At 42.5% G+C, this 16,092-nt stretch overlaps 1 protein-coding gene across 11 annotated transcripts in view; it reads right to left on the bottom strand.

Annotated features, from left to right (window-relative positions):
* rapgef2b (Rap guanine nucleotide exchange factor 2b) overlaps window positions 1-16,092 on the bottom strand; it is a 132,658-nt gene that overhangs the window by 76,692 nt on the left and 39,874 nt on the right. For all 11 annotated transcript variants that reach the window (XR_009674620.1, XR_009674622.1, XR_009674624.1 and 8 more), the window contains exons 3-4: window positions 15,372-15,428; window positions 5,589-5,672 (exon numbers count right to left, since the gene is read on the bottom strand). Coding sequence is in view for 2 of the 11 variants with exons in the window: in XM_061047588.1 (XP_060903571.1) it covers window positions 5,589-5,672; window positions 15,372-15,428 (141 nt within the window). In the remaining 9 variants the exon portion in view is untranslated. The remainder of the gene's footprint in view (window positions 1-5,588; window positions 5,673-15,371; window positions 15,429-16,092) is intronic.

Here is a 16,092-nt window from a genome sequence, read left to right as displayed (position 1 = left end):
CGAGGTCTTACAAGTCTGAGTTAGAGCATGTTGGCTCTGAAAACATCTCTTCATAAATCATTCAAACGGGAGCTTCTTGATGTGCCGTTCTCGTGTTGTTTTGGATCCAGAATCCACTGAGGGATTTTTAACCAAAACAAGGCATTAAGTTCACTTCTCTAACCGTTCTCATGGATGATAACAAGTTTGATTTTACTGACATCACATGCAACAACACGAGCAACTTAATCCCTTTATAACTGTACATGTGGGCGGAGCTAAAAGAACGTAAAGTGTTTTAGTCTTGTAGCTGTGATATCAGCTTATACAAACACACTACATGTAAACTAAACAGAGACACACTCATCCTGTTTCCTGTTCAAACAAAATGGAAACACAAAAGACAGGACCTCCTTATTCCAAGGAAGAAGGGATTCAAGTTTGTTATTGTTATTGCAGAATTCTTATGTTGTTGTTGTCGACAAGTAGAACGGTGAATCCTGCCATCACTGATGAAAGATGGCGGACTTTGGTTTGACTATGGTGTCTCGCCCAATGACAGCTGGGATCGGCTCCAGCACCCGCACAATCCCGAACAGGAAAAGTGGTAAATAAAGTCTGGATGGACTATGGTTTGAGTCCAACATGACGTCTGCTTATGATCGGTCTCTTCTTCTTCTGACATAATTATCATGTAGCTGAAAGAAGGCCGTGATCACACAGCCTGTTTCATGAAGCACGACGTGTTTCTACATGTTTTTAAAATCTGTGTCCCCTCGTTCGGTAAAGATTTATTTATTTGGGTTGTATCTGGTTTCACACTGGCTGCTGGGTTAAATACAGCACAGAGCTGCAGCTTCTGCTTCTTAATGACTGAGTCATTCCTCTTCCCCCGGATCACATCTCACTATACAGCGAGCGGCAGAGAGAGAGAGAGAGAAAGATGGAAGCATATCAGGTTTTCAACCTCGCTGCCAGAATAGATATGAACGGCCGTTTCTGGGCAGGGGCCGGTCTGAAACCTGAATCCACCGCGTCTTTAAAAGCTTCAGGAAGTCCCGCTGGACTCCACTCCTTCCTCCTGTCACAACCAATTTCCCCTTCAGGACATTTTGCCCTCCCCATTTTGTTTTTCTTGTCGACATGGTAATTCAGAAATACTTTTATGACTAATAATTTTGAGGAAGAAATGTTAAAAATACAGTTTCCTGGGAGTGAGCTGTGAACAGTCCTCTAACACAGATATGCCTCGACTCATTACCGACCATTCAATATTCAAATCTGTCACTACGCCTGAACAGAAGAGTTAAAGTGGGGAGATTGACGGGATCCAAACCATGCACTATATTACTATCACTCGAGAGCAGAGTGAGTTTCATGACACCAGACGTCCTTGAAATCTTGAATCAGAATATGTCATTTTGAATGTGTCATTTCAAAAGCTGACTTTCCTCGTCACTGGGGAAATATGTCCTGCTCAATTCTTCCACCCAAATCTGATGTTTTTAATGCATCATCCACGGCAACCCAGAGCTGTGTGAAACTAATACTCCAATCAGTTCTAATATAACGGGGGGGAAACGGTCTGATACCTCATCTTCAAACGCATGTTTTCTACAGGGAACACTGACAACATGACAGATGTTTAAACAAGGTTTTTCTCCTCATGGTACTTCACAAAGCTGTGCATATGAATGAGGCTTTATGACTGCATCACGCTGCTCTGCGTGTGGTTTAGTTCAGTTTTAAACGACATGGCTTTAAAATATGGAAAGATCACAAAACACAGCTTCACATGTTGGTAGGTTAGTAGATGTAAACCCTGCACACCAAACCACTAACATAGGGCGCACTAAAACTCGGCAATCCACACCATGCCTAAGCACGCTTCACCTTCAAAGTCCAGTTCATTTGACGAGCGTGAGAGTACAATCACGAGTACACAACCTGGACATGAAGTAGAATCGATACCTGCCTCCATTATCGAGAAAACCCAAATTATTATGGTTCTGTTTGTGACTAAAATGACTCAAAATAAGACACAATGTCAGTAAAAGCAGTCGTATTATCTGTGTTGTTCTCAGATGTGCAGACGCGGACTCTACTGCACGTCCCTTTTTTTTTACTATTGATTTTTTGAGTCAGCCTGTCTTGTAATCTATGCACACTTAATGATCTGGTAAAGCAATGCATGTGTTTGTATTAGGACTTTGTGTACAAGAGGTAACCGTGCTCAGGCCCAGTTAGTCCTGGAGCAGTGTGAGTGCAGGCCAGCGGGGGAATGGGGAGAGGAGACAATCGAGTGAGTGCAAATTAGCCTCCTCTCTAAAGTGTTTTGGTGGTATGTACAGAAAACTGTCAGAAGGTCTCTATAAGTATACTGTCAGAAACTGTCTCTGCTGTCTATATACTGTCAAAGGGTTGCTTTTAAGGAAAGTGTTACAATTTCAATGAGCTGACGGTGTCAATTTTCTGGTACTTGAGTTTAGTAGTAAAATAAAAGTAAAATACAGATTTCAGAAGTGTTTTGTACGATATTGTTCAAGCAGGTGCTGTAATCTATAAAATGGTTATGAAAATGTCTCCTGCTTTATGTTGTGAGTGAGGTGATTCTGTCTGAAATGGCTCAGTTTGCCGTTCATGCATCATATTATGATTTAGTGCAGTTGACAGAAACGAGACAATCTTGTTTCAGCACCATTAGCGTCACTCTAAACAAAGTAGCCGAGCAGAGTGGACTCCTGCACTGACTTCCTCACAACATATGCTTAGTAAACATTTTTAAAAACCCCCTCTGGTCCCGCAGCGTCTGCAGTCCAGCATTTACTTTAATCTGCCAATACCTGCAAATCCCCCTTCGGCATCCCACTCACACACACTCTCACCTTGTCAAACTGAGAAGGTTATATCTAAAAAGAAAAAAAAGAAAAGGGAACAGCTTTGTGCCACATTTCCGATCGAGTCCTCCGTTTTAAAATGCCTCCCACGTTCATTTGAATCCCGAGAATGACCGCGGCCGACCCCCACAGAGCTGCTGGGACGGCCCGGAGCTCTGAGTGGCCGTAGGTGTGTGTGTTATGCAAGACTAATGGATGAAAAAGATCATTGTTTTCTAGACGCCCACAGAGATGGTTCATGTAACAGAGCCGCTTGTGAAATTTTTAACATTTGGGTCTTGGCTTCAGAGGTGCTGATGACTGCTGAGCGCTGGAGGGAGGGAGGGTCCACTGAGGCTGTCATAGTTGATTTTTATCACTGGGTTGAGCTCTGGAGACATCGACCTCTCTTTCTTTCTTTAAACACTTAAAGGGGACATATTCTGAAAAATCCACTTCTACAGTGTTTTTGAACATATATCTGGGTAACCTGAGTGTCTACTGACCCACAACATGTGAAATAAACCCATCCAGTCCTTTGTTTGTGGTCTGCATAAGTCTTACAACACAGAGAAAAATGCTCTGTTTCAAATGTGCTCTCCTTGTGATGTCACAGTGGGATTCTGGTTAAAACAAAACCCTCCCCTCCCCTGGTATCTCCACCCATGGACTCCACCCCCAGCATAGAGAAAAACTTTAGCGCAGGTCCGCCATTTTTATTCTCTCTACAGAGGAGTGATGTCTGCGGGGAAAACTCAGGGGGGGGGGGGCTCATTACATTTAAAGAGACACACACACCAAAACGGAGCGTTCTGAGAGAGCTGGTTTATACAGGGTCACAAACCTCCTCTGGTGCTTGATTCATGTTATATTTTGAATAAAGCACAGCACAGATGTTTCATTTAGACCACAGGGGGACTGTTTGAAAAGGTGGAGGGGGATCATACGTCCTCTTTAAAGGTATTTGTGTATTGGTAAAAAATGACCGTCTAGGGAACACAGGACAAAATACATGTAAAAGTTGCAGCAGTGAGCGAGCGGGGGGGGGGGGGGGGGGGGGATAAAGACATGTAAATCACCCAATCTGTGTGAGGTCGTGCACGCTGCTTCATCCTTATTTCTGCTTGTTTCCACTCTTAAATACATATTGTCAAATTACAGCATTTCTATCAGGGTAAAAAATGTCATCATAGCATCAGATGCTTTTCCATTGGCCGCCATTTTTTGAGTCATCCTTTTTTACATCATGTCCTGTCTCCTGAGAGAAATTTCAAGAGAACCAGTTCTACTCACTACCGTGAACTGGATTTACTGAGGTGGCTTGCATCCTCTTCCCTCTGTTTGCTTTCTGTGTTTAGCTATAATTTGACTCTATAAACACATGAAGATTGAATATTTATACATTTTGGAGCAATGACATTTCTTTTTTTTCGTCTTTTTCTAACTTGCAGATTGGCAGAGAACGCTGTGTTGAGCATGTGGAGGATAGTGCGTGGTATTTTTGTGGTACTGTTCCTGAATATTTATGAAAGAGAGTCTGTTTTTTTTGTTTTTTTTTTAGTCATGAGAATATTTGTGTATCTTGTTTGTGTATCAGTTTGCATTTCATGCCGTCTTCCTATATCTCTTCTCATTCAGATCTTTTTCCTGGGAAGCCACAGAGAGCGTTTATTCAACGGAGACACTGTGAATGTCTTTGTTCCTCGACACATGTGGGAAAGTTATGCCGATGCCATCTCTGGTTCCTCGCAATAAAATGCATCTCACAATCGCAGCATTCTTCTGTTAGCTGAGAGAAGCAGATCTGCTGTGTACTGGTCAAACTGGGACATGAGGGTTTTTCTTTTTTTTAAGGATTATACCAGCAAGTAGAGCAAACTGATATCCTGTATGTGTGCCAATCTGCTGCTAAATGTTGAGGATTGAACACATTTGCATTTTGTTCTGTGGAAAAAAACTTTTGGAAACAAAAGTTGAGAAATCACTGAAGTCACAGCAGTCAGCATTTATCTCCATAGGGTTAGGGGGGGGGTTTCACATTAGGGACCCCGGCCCCGGATCAGAGTCCGCTTGAGACCCGAAAGTCCGGTTCATGTGTGTGACATACTTGTACTGTACTCGGGAACTGTGCCCGAGTCTGCTTCAAGAGGTGGTCTTAATTGTGTGTGTCCGCGGGAGATGCAAACACAACCGTGCTCAAATAAGGAAGTGGACCGTTACATGATTACATTTTACCAAACGGCTCCTGTCGCTTCAACAACCGCCATATCCGAGCAGCACCGGCCCGTTTCCTTCTCTGAGCTGCACGATATGTGGAAGTAGGAAGAGGGTCGTTGTTGCCGTCTCAGAAATAACAAAAACATCCACAGTTAGCAGGATGGACTCAGTCCTCGAGTGGTTGCCATGGTTACTTCTTCCTGCTTTCTTTTGGCGGATTTGCAAACCAACTATGTGCATACTGCCACCTGCTACTCGGGTACAGAACGATGTTACTGATGTGAACGCAGACCAGCGGGGGAGGGGGAGGTAGGGGGGAGCCAATCGTGCCTAATGTGAAAACGCCCTTACTCTCTAATTCATATCTTATATCAACATAAACATAAATGAAAACATCCTCTCTTTACAAGTCATGGATTGGCATTAATTCTCAAACGACTGTGAGGAGGAGGCTGCTCGTTCAGGAGTCTCAAGCGTTAAAGCAGCACCTCCGACGTTAACGGCCGCTGATCTTACCTGCTTCTGGGCAGGAACATGGACTCCTTAATGAAGACCGAGCCGGACAGCAGGATGTACCAGCAGCTTCCAACGTCGTCAGGACTAGAAGACAGAAAGAGAAGAGTTGATTAAAACATATATGACTACTGGACACAGTGGACACAGACAAAATGTACTGACCCTGAATCTGAGTGAGTACTACTGGCTAGATAAAGATGTATGACACGTCCTCTATTTCTAAATGTGGAAAATCATCCAAAGATTGAAGAATAACGAACATCTTCATTTGTTAGCGCCCCACTTTCTCTAATCTTGACATGTGCCTCGTCATGTGCTTGATCTACAGAGGTTCTGCGAGTTAACGCATCAGCACACTGCGACTGCTCCCTGTGCCAAATAAAGATCACTGGCTTCAAAACAAGAAAGTGAAAAAAGGAGGAAAACAAGAGAAAGAGAGAGACGGAGAGAACTATGAATGAACCGAGGAATCATCTCTCATCCACCCACACCCGTGGCCCTGCTGAAACTCACAGACGATGGAAATTGGGCATCGCAGACGATGTAAACTCTGGCTGACCTCCTGGATGATGCTGCTGGCTGTCAAGTTCTTACAACACCACTGCTACGCAAACACACACGCACACACTACCAGCAGACTTACACGGCACTTTAAGACATTTCATTTTTTAGTTTGATGTCATTTCAGACGTTACTAGTGAGCCAAAAAGCCTTTAAAAAAAGACGCATCAAACCCCTCTACTGAGGAGAGTTTGCCCTCAGCTTCAAGACTCAGATATTGAATTTAGACTGTTAGTGTTTTGAGCAGGCTTGATGATGGCACAGTGTTGTTTATTTTTTAATGCATTGCTTTGGTTTCTTTACTCATCGAGCTTATCTCAGGACTTTCACGGCTATCAGAGGGATTGCAGCGGGATAATCTCCGAGCGCTGAGATGCACTGAATCTTTTATGCTTCAGTATGCAGGATTATCAAAAGAGGGCATGTATGGTGGCGCACTGAAAATGTAAACAAATGCATTGGAGATGGATGGAAACTGGAACGCATGCTTTCATCTGTATGCATGGGGCGAGAGGGCTTAAAAACAAGTATAACACACTGTATGCAATCTTTGTGCAGGGTCAGGGCAGATATCACACTGAAGCAGATCTGCTTTAGTAACAGCCCAGATGAAGGTGGGCATGAAGACGTCTTGCAGCTTCAGTCTTTCAAACCTTCTGTGCTTGACCAATCAGAGACGTTGCAGAGACATGCCCTGCCCCCTAAAAGTTCATGGACCTTTAGAAAGAATGAAATCCTCCCTTTTTTAGGGGTAGATCTTTTACCCCAGAACTAAAGCTCGACCCTGGTTCCGATGGTTGAAATACACAGAGGTCCTCAAAAGGTCCCTAGTTCAGGGGGAAAGTTCCCGCGGTCCAAAGGGGGCTTTTGAGACGTGTTTAACCTGGGATTTCTGCAGAAATAGGACAGCTTGTGATTCTTGTGAGTTTTGTTTTTAAAATGTCCCTGTATGAAAGTTCCTGACCAAACCATCTGTTCACCGTGTGACAGTAAGGTGGAAGTAGAAAAAAAACCGAACAAGGAAGTATTCTCATGTCATGTAGCGCTGACACCATCGTTCAGTGCTGGGAATTCAACATGACAGAGGAGGACAAAAGAATAAGCATGAAAGTAAAAGAACACTTCTTTTGTTTTTATTTTCATGATTGTTAACAAGTAAAACTAAAACTAGCTCCATTAAGAGATTTAGGCTACGGTCATTCTGGTGCCATCTTTGTTTTTAATAAGCATCCTGATTCTTTTCAAACACAACAGACTTACTCTCAAAATGTGTCAGAATTCTTAGATAGTTCTTTGCATGATGAATCAATGAAGCATTATTTATTTTACGTCTGATGCAATCTCTTAAAACTCACATACACTTCATTAATTCTTAAAAGAAAAAGGTCACATTTTCTTTTTGGGCAATACACTGATTGGCTTTCCACTGAGGAATATGATGCACTTTACTGTCCTCTTGGGGAAATTTGTCTTGGACTCAAAGTGCTGCAAAACATTCAGCTGCTTCCACAAGAATCAATAAAAACAATGAAACACTGTTAAAACAATTAAAACCCACACAGCCTCATGACACACTGAACCTTTGATTGAGGCGGGTCAAACGAGTTTTTAAAGCAGAGGACGACAGGATGTCTAGCAGTCTCATGTCTGTGACAATAAAAGCTGCTCAGGTGAGATAATTACTGTAAAAGTTTGTATAGCTGGTTAATTGGTGACGTATCTGCAGATTCATTGACACCTGACATACTCGTTGGTTGAAGCCCAATTTCCAAACTTCTTATCCAACCTAAGGAAAAAAAAGTTGATTTCATAAAACAGTAGAAGAAGAAGAAGAAGAAGAAGAAGAAGAAGAACATCATTTTGAGAAGTCTCAGACAAATGAAAACATTTGATGCTTCAACATCAGTCTGCATCAGTCCAGGTCTGACTGGAGTGAAAACCCTGTAATCATCTCTTCTGAGAACAAACTGCAAAAAAAAAACTTCACAGCTAATAAAAATAGATGTTTCTTTGTGTGAAGCCTCCACCTGTCTGTTAGCTATCATGCTCAGAAAAGGATTGCCCGGTCATCAAACCCTGAGCCTGATGGTTAATAAGGTTTGTGGTAATAAGTCAGCAGCACCTGTGAACATGTTCACCTGGTCTGAGTGAGACTTTTTAATTTACAACCTGAGAGGAAAAGAAAAACTCAAATCAATGACCGGTAACACATCAGCATGCTGGGACTGGATTTTTGCTTACAGAAAGGTAAAGGATGGATGCACCCTCCCCCCCCCTCACAGACACATATATTCACACCTAGCATCACTGTGCTGACCAGGTGTTTCCCCCTCATCCTCTTCACACTTCTCCTTGTAGATCTAATGAGACTGAGGACAGCAGCACACCCTACTGACACACTGCTAAATCTCCATCAGCTCACACTCTCCTCTTCCTCCGACTCATCTCCATCCTCTCATGGCTGCTTCTCGCACTCAGAGAAGACACGCAGGAAATGCTCAATTATTAATTGCTGGCACGCAGTTACACCGAGCGAGGGGAGCACCTCGCATGGAGGAGGAGGAGGAAGATACAACACCCAAAAAGAGAAGGAGATAGTCGACTCTCATGCACCAAGACAGCTTGACTGAACTGGGTCATGCGTATTGGAAGCAGTCGTCAAACGCTGAACATCATCCACCCAAACCGCCCCGAGGAACATCTTTAACAGCGTGGATCCGGGTTATCCGAGTGCCTCTGGGGCGGGTGAAAGAGGGTAAACCGAGGGTGAATGTAGGATCCATACAGTCCTGGAACGTGAGGACAAACTTTTGCAAGATGCAGAGTTTTTAGTCCAGAATGAAAAGTGCTTTTAAAAATGAGAACCATGTTGGTTTGGCTGAACTCAACAAAATGCTGCACAGGGTTTGGACATACGAGAAAGTTAAATAACCAGAGTTTCAAAACAGGAGAGGTGTGTCTGCCAAGCACATTCAGTGGTGGAGTATAAACCAACAGCTAACGACATGACCACTGAAAGAGATTGTTGTGGTGTCCTGGACGGGACAATCTCAAGTGACTGAGAATACCAAAATCATGACATTACATGAGGAGCGTTTGTAACACTTTTGCAATCAATTAAATGCCCTTTAAATTCTGATCATAGTTCGGGAGAGAGTTTGGGGAGAGGACAATGTTTAGTGGTTTATGATCTGAGACAACTTTGATACAGTGGAAAAATGAAAGATCGATCAGATTGGACGCACCAACGTCTCGTGTTTGGTCTTTCACTCTCTCTTCCTGTTTAGCTCTGATGTAGCTCTACATTTGCAAGACACAATTATGAACAAAGGAGTGACACTCTGAAATGCTCAGTGTTTCACTTGGTCACTTTTATTCTGTAAGGTTTGTACTACACCCACTGAGCTCCATTTCATTTTATTAAAACACTCCAAAGACACTATTTTCCTTTTATGCTCTTTTTTTTTTTTTTTATCCAATTTGCTGCCATTCCAGATACATGTCAAATGACTGATGTCTGTGTGTCTGCCCTGTATGTACTGGAGTGTACAGTTATATAAGGTGTCATGGATGTAATGAGGTTTTTAGTGGCTCTCCCGCTGGTCTTCCTCACATACAGTCCTGTGATGTTTCACTGCAGCTGCATGGGAGCGTCACTCCATCCAGAGACTCAACAAGGAATCAAGATGTTAACGACTATGAAATGCTCTTCTTCAGTACGTTATAAGACGTTTATTTATGTTTATTTTTGGACTTTTTGTGCCTTTATTTTAGAGACAGGAAAGTGGACAGAGCTAAAAATCAGGGCGAGAGAGAGAGTGGAGAGTGATATGCAGGAAAGGAGCTACAGGTCGGATTCAAACCCGTGCTGCCAGCTTAGAGGACTAAAGCCTCTGTACATGGGACGCGCACTAACCACTAGGCTACGGGCGCCCCCATGAGATGTTTTAACTTTAAATATATGAAAAAAGACAAACTGGTCTTTAAATCAAAGATTTGTTGCCACACCTAACGGTTGAAGTAACAGCTGTAAGACTTGTGTTTGTATCTTTCTCTTATGGCAACTCCCTTTAAAACAGTTTGACATGGTAGCCATGGTAACTGTCATTTTCCTTGGACTGATTCAGCCCCGTCAAGAGGCAAAAGTCTAATCTTCCTCTTTTAAGTATTTCAATCAAAACGTACATTCTCTCTGACTGTGAGCTTGAAGTGGGGTGGCAGTCACAGAGGGGGGGGGGGGGTCAAATATTTAGTTTTCATGACAACCAAACTACAAACAAAGAAAGAAAGGACAGGGAGAATGACATTCAGTTTTCTCCTTAATAACAAACAAAAGAAATAGATAGCTGCAACTAGCTTTCATTCACCTATCATTATAAATAAAACATTACACATTTTCATTTTCAAAGTGCCAACCAGAGCTTCTTTTCCCACATGCACTTCGGAAAATGTCAAGTAGATTTTATGGCAGCATACCTCTGATATTATCTAAAGTTGTTATTCATATATGCCTAAAAAAACAGCATGAAGTTTCCTCTGTAGGGTGGAGGCGGGGGGGGGGTCTAAGGAGGCAGGACATGATGTAATAAAGACACCGGGGTCATGAAGTTTACAACAGATCCAAGATGGCCTGTTTGATAACTAAAGATTAAAATATATTGTTAGCAAGCAAAAAAAGAGTGAGATGCTGCTTCATTAGGTTCACTTCAATCACAACCGTCGCTCACTGGTCACCTAATATAAACTGCTCAGTTCAACCTTCCACTTTGCCACCGGGGAACTTTCCTGACTTTTACCTGCTGCGTTCACGTATAAGCTCATCCCGACCTCTGGGAATTTTATAAGAGGGCTGTCAGGAAAAATTAAGGTAAAAGTCTGGGTGCAAAAAAAAAAAAAAATCACATATGCAGCTACTCTGAAACACTTCAGAACAGTTTCAGTAACTCGTGTGCTGCAGTTCAAAATCTAAAGATATAACAAGAAATCTGAACATTTCAATTTTGCAACCAGAAGGTAAAGACATACTACACAAATTCAGGAAGAGTTAATTAACAAAATATTTCCAATAAAGCTTGTGTTCATTGACTAATCATTGGATTGTCTAATTCAAATAAATACTTACAATTTTGACTCCAATGGTTGTAGTTCAAAGTTCAGATTCCCAAACAAGCTAATGCACAACTTCAACAAAAAACTCCTTTAATTGACGAGCATATCGTTCTAAGTTGGACCAGTTGATCCAACGAGGGTCAAAAAAGTAACCAGAAGCCACGACCGGTTAAAATGTGTCGGGTCAGCCTCCATCTCAAGAGGGCTTTAGCTCGATAATCTCATGGTGGTAAATCCTGAGAGGTTCAGCCTCTCACAGTATGGGATGTTTTCATGAGATATGGAGTGTGACTATGTGTGTGTGTGTGTGTGTGTGTGTGTGTGTGTGTGTGTGTGTGTGTGTGTGTGTGTGTGTGTGTGTGTGAGCACTTCAGCAATCTAGAGCCGCAGGCGGGAAAGATGAGTACTTTTCTAACCATTACCCTTATCCTCCTATCATTACTCGGGGACTGCCAACTGTTAGAGCTAGGAAGAGTGTGTGGGTCATTAACTGGGTCATTTGTGTGGATCTGAGTGATTTTATGCAACATTACATGTGTTGGAGGGAAAGAAAAACACATAAATATGGTGCCAGGGTTTACTTCCAAGTAAAATGTTCTTTTGCATGTCATTCTTCTTTAAATCAAGAGATATTCAGTAAAAAATAACGGTGAGGCTTTTCTCCAATATATCAAGTGCAATAGTATTTACACCTACAAACTAAAACAACATATCTTTGACATGCAGGAAAGGAGCCACAGGCCGGACTTGAACCCGGGCTGCCAGTCTGGAGGACCACAGCCTCCTTACATGTGGCCTGATCTAGAAACTGCTAGGCGGTCATCATACTCTTATATAAAAATGGTTGTATTTGTTTTCTGTTAAAATAATGTATATTACAATGTTAAGAGTTTTCAGCTACACCAACTTTGACCGATGGTCTTTACCATTAAAGGTCACATATTCTCCTCCTCTTCATCAACTTTAAATAAGTCTCAGAGCTCCTCAGAACATGTGTGTGAAGTTTCTTGTTCTAAATCCACTCTGATCCTGTATTTGATCATGTCTATAAACCCCTCTATTTCAGCCCTGCTCAGAACAGGCTGTTTCTGTGTCTGTACCTTTAAATATGTAAATGAGCTGTGTCTGACCACGCCCCCCTCTCTGGAAGGGCTTGGGTGTACTCGGTCTTTCTCGCTCCATGTCCTATTGTTTACGGTGAGAAGGCAGACTCAGAGGGCAGAACAAACACCTAGCTGTGGGAGTGTCACCCACCTGGGGGAGGGGCTACTGCCCTTTGTGATGTCATGAAGGGAAAATCTCCAAACGGCCTGTTTGAGCACACATTTTCTGAAAAGTGGAGCAGGCAGAAGACGGAGAGGATGGACTTTTCTCATCACTGGGGGGTTTGTAAACAGACTAGGGACACATATTAGTGATAGAAAAACCCAGTAAAGTGTATTTTGCATGATGTGTGACCTTTAAAGGTGTCTCAACTGTAAATGTTGCTTGTGATACATACTTGAAGCCTGATTTTCCCTCTTTGTATAACTCTCTTTACAGCTGTGTAAAATATGTCTTAACATGAATGCCATACTATTTTTAAAACTCAATAAAAGATACTATCCCATTTAAATTCCCCCATTGACTTTTAGAGCCTTCGTTTCTCAGCAGATTATTGCAGTTGTTGTAAACTGGCCCAGAAATGAAGACAGACTGTTAAAAGCTTGTTTTTTTTTTTGTTTTTTTTCAGTTGATATGGATCTCACTGAGGAAGAAAGTCAATCTGATCTGCTGCTGTTTAACACCAGGGCTCTTATCAGGGCTGAGCTCCGACAGGCTTTTTAATAGGTTCACACATGCATGCACGCAAACACTCGTACGGCTTGTAAACTGATGGAGAAATACACGCTAACAAACAGAAACGAGACACTTGTGCAGATTAAATGAACCAATAAACCACAAAGAGAAGAAAGCTGCTGTGTTTTGATGCTTTAGCCTGGAGGTAAACTTAGAAAAGTACAGACAGTTTGACTCTCCTTTACTCTGGATACTCCTCCTTTATGTAGGACATAATTAAAGGAGGTGGACTGAATGCAAATACAACCTGCATTTGACCCGTTCATAAGAGAGACGGCTGTCACAGATTGATTTGTGATTGACCCTGTAACAAGATGCACTACACTGCAGGGAAAATCAACACACTTTACATGGTAAACAAACAACTACACACCAAAAACAAATATAAAGTACTCTTAAAATATGTGTTTATGTTACATGTTTTGTCCTTCTGTAAATGAATGCATGCTACCTCTTTCTCTTATTACATAATTTCTGTCACTCTTTAATTGTTTGTTATTATATAGTCAGGAAGCTATTCCATGTCAGGAACAGGACATCTTCCCTCACAGTGTGAGAGACAAAGAGGAACTAGCAACTCAGGACATTTCAGGAGCAGGCCGTCTGAACTTATTGAGAAATGTTCAGGGGTGCATGTTGTGTGAGAACGACTTCTGCGACTGTGCAGGTTTATATCATAGTTCTAGAAAAGTAGTTTTTTTTTTGTACATACTTTATTAATCCCTGAGGGAAATTCTAGTTGACACTCTGTTATTTAGTGACATGCTTCTCACACATATAGGACCTGAGATACACACATGCAGAAACCTGTGGACATGCATTAGTGGAGAGATGTCAGAGTGAAGCTGCTACACAGGGAGCACACCAGAGCTGTTGGGGGTTCAGTGTCCTTCTCAAGGGCACCTTGGCAGTACCAGACCAACCATTTTAGTCCACACTGGGACTTGAACCGGTTCCCAACCCAAGTCCCAACAGACTGAGCTGTACTGCCGCAACCACAACAAACCACTATAACTCCCAATGTTTTCCACTATCTCTGCATGATGGAGAGAGGTTTGGAGAAGGTCAGTTTTAAACATGAAAAGCACAATGGAGAGTTAAAGGAGCCTTTTAAAGATTAAACCGGCTTAGTGTCGACAAATGAAGTCCTTCTGAACATTTGCATTTTTCATGGGAAATTGACAAAAACATCTTAATAAACAAAACCACTAGAAATGCAAAGTGAGCTTATGCACAAGGCTTGAATGTGTGTGTGTGTGTGTGTGTGTGTGTGTGCGTGTGTGTGTGTGTGTGTGTGTGTGTGTGTGTGTGTGTGTGTGTGTGTGTGTGTGTGTGTGTGTGTGTGTGTGTGTGTGTGCATGCATGTGGGTATCGTTTCTATTGGACCTGAGGGAATCTTGCTGAAGCTTGAGTTTTGTAATGCGACCGCCACTTAATCTGCATTCCTTTTGTTTAATGAGCTCCCACACCTCCGAGTGGGCTTCTAATGAGGTGTTGACTCTTCTTCCAGAACACACACACACATACACACCGACACACACTCACTGACCCACACTCAGGGAATCAGGAGGCTGAGAGAAGGGGGACAATGGCCCCTCTCTAACCCCCGTTGGAGCGCACAAGAGTTCATTAACAGTCTTAATTCTCACCATGGGTGTTCTGGAGAAGTCAACATGTGACGGCACTGAAACACTGTGTGTGTGATCTCTGCTTACTACAGCTGTGGCAGCTTTTTTTCTAAACGGGTCCAAACACAGTCTGAAGCTGTCAATACAGCTTTCCGATCATATGAGGCAGCACTCAACAGCAGCAGCTGAAAGGGGAAAGTGACTGGCTGTAGCTTCCTCCTTGTTAAAGTGAGATAACAGATTCAGTGTGGATTCGATGTAACCTGACTTATTGAATCAAGCTGATAAACTAGAAATGCCTTCTTGGCTCTCTATCTCGATGTTAAGCACTGACACCTCCATAAAAGCATCGTCTGACTGCGTCTGAGCTTCATGGACATTTATTTTCATCTGTGGACTCACAGGTCGCTCTGCTGTGCGGCCCTGGCACGCCTCCACTCATCAATAACTTTGAGTAATGGAACAGACCCGAGGTGTGCTTTGACCAATCGCAGGTGAAGCATTGTCACCCCGGCCGCCCCTTGAGTGTTTCTTTATGTGTTTTTTTACGCTTGTAGAGATGTAAGTAAATGATCAAATATCATCAATATCCATTTAGACACCAGCCACATCACATCCATGCAGCTCTGCACATTGTGATACTTACTAGTACAGCACTTCATTGGCCTCGTGTCTCTCGTAGCGCACCGACTCGCACATTATCCTGCAGGGACAAAGAGGAAAACAATAAGAGGACATATAAGCTTTTATTGCAATGTTATATAACCACTAAGGGTTCAGCATCAAACACCTCCTGTGACACCCTGGCATCATTATTTATAGTCCACTTTTGTGAGTTTGAGGGAAACATGACACTACTTCTCACATTTTCCCAATTTACTGTAAACAAGCGTCAGTGACAGGCAAGTGAACATGTCGCTGATTGTAATTTAAATTGGAGTGTTGCATGTGTAATCTGATGCAGGTTGATGAGGGGAATAGCAGCGTCACACTCGGAGCGTCTTGCGGCTGCGTTGCATGAAGGTAAATGGAAGCCGGTGGAGGGGAAGTCACTTGTTCTGCTTCCCTCTGCAGCTGTTTGAAACAGGTAAGCATTTCAGTTTGTTACAGAGAGGCCAACCTCAAAATCTAATATAAAATGATCCTGTTCTGGAGGATGATGACGAAAACATCAGTCGGTTTTGTGTTGATGTTAAATGTGGTGAGGTTGTTTTATGTATAGATAGTAGTGTATGGAAGCGTTTCTTTATATCTTTGACTTTGCCAAATGTGCTGGGTCTATGTAGACCTGCTCTTTTTGTAAAGCGTCTTTAGATGACATTTGTTAAAGGAGATCTATTATTCTCACTTTAACCTTTAACTGTCAG

This window comes from Labrus mixtus, chromosome 10 (genome assembly GCF_963584025.1).
Source record: "Labrus mixtus chromosome 10, fLabMix1.1, whole genome shotgun sequence".
NCBI classification, from domain to species: domain Eukaryota; kingdom Metazoa; phylum Chordata; class Actinopteri; order Labriformes; family Labridae; genus Labrus; species Labrus mixtus.
Note: the sequence above shows the minus strand (reverse complement) of the source record. Positions and strands in the feature narration are given on the sequence as shown.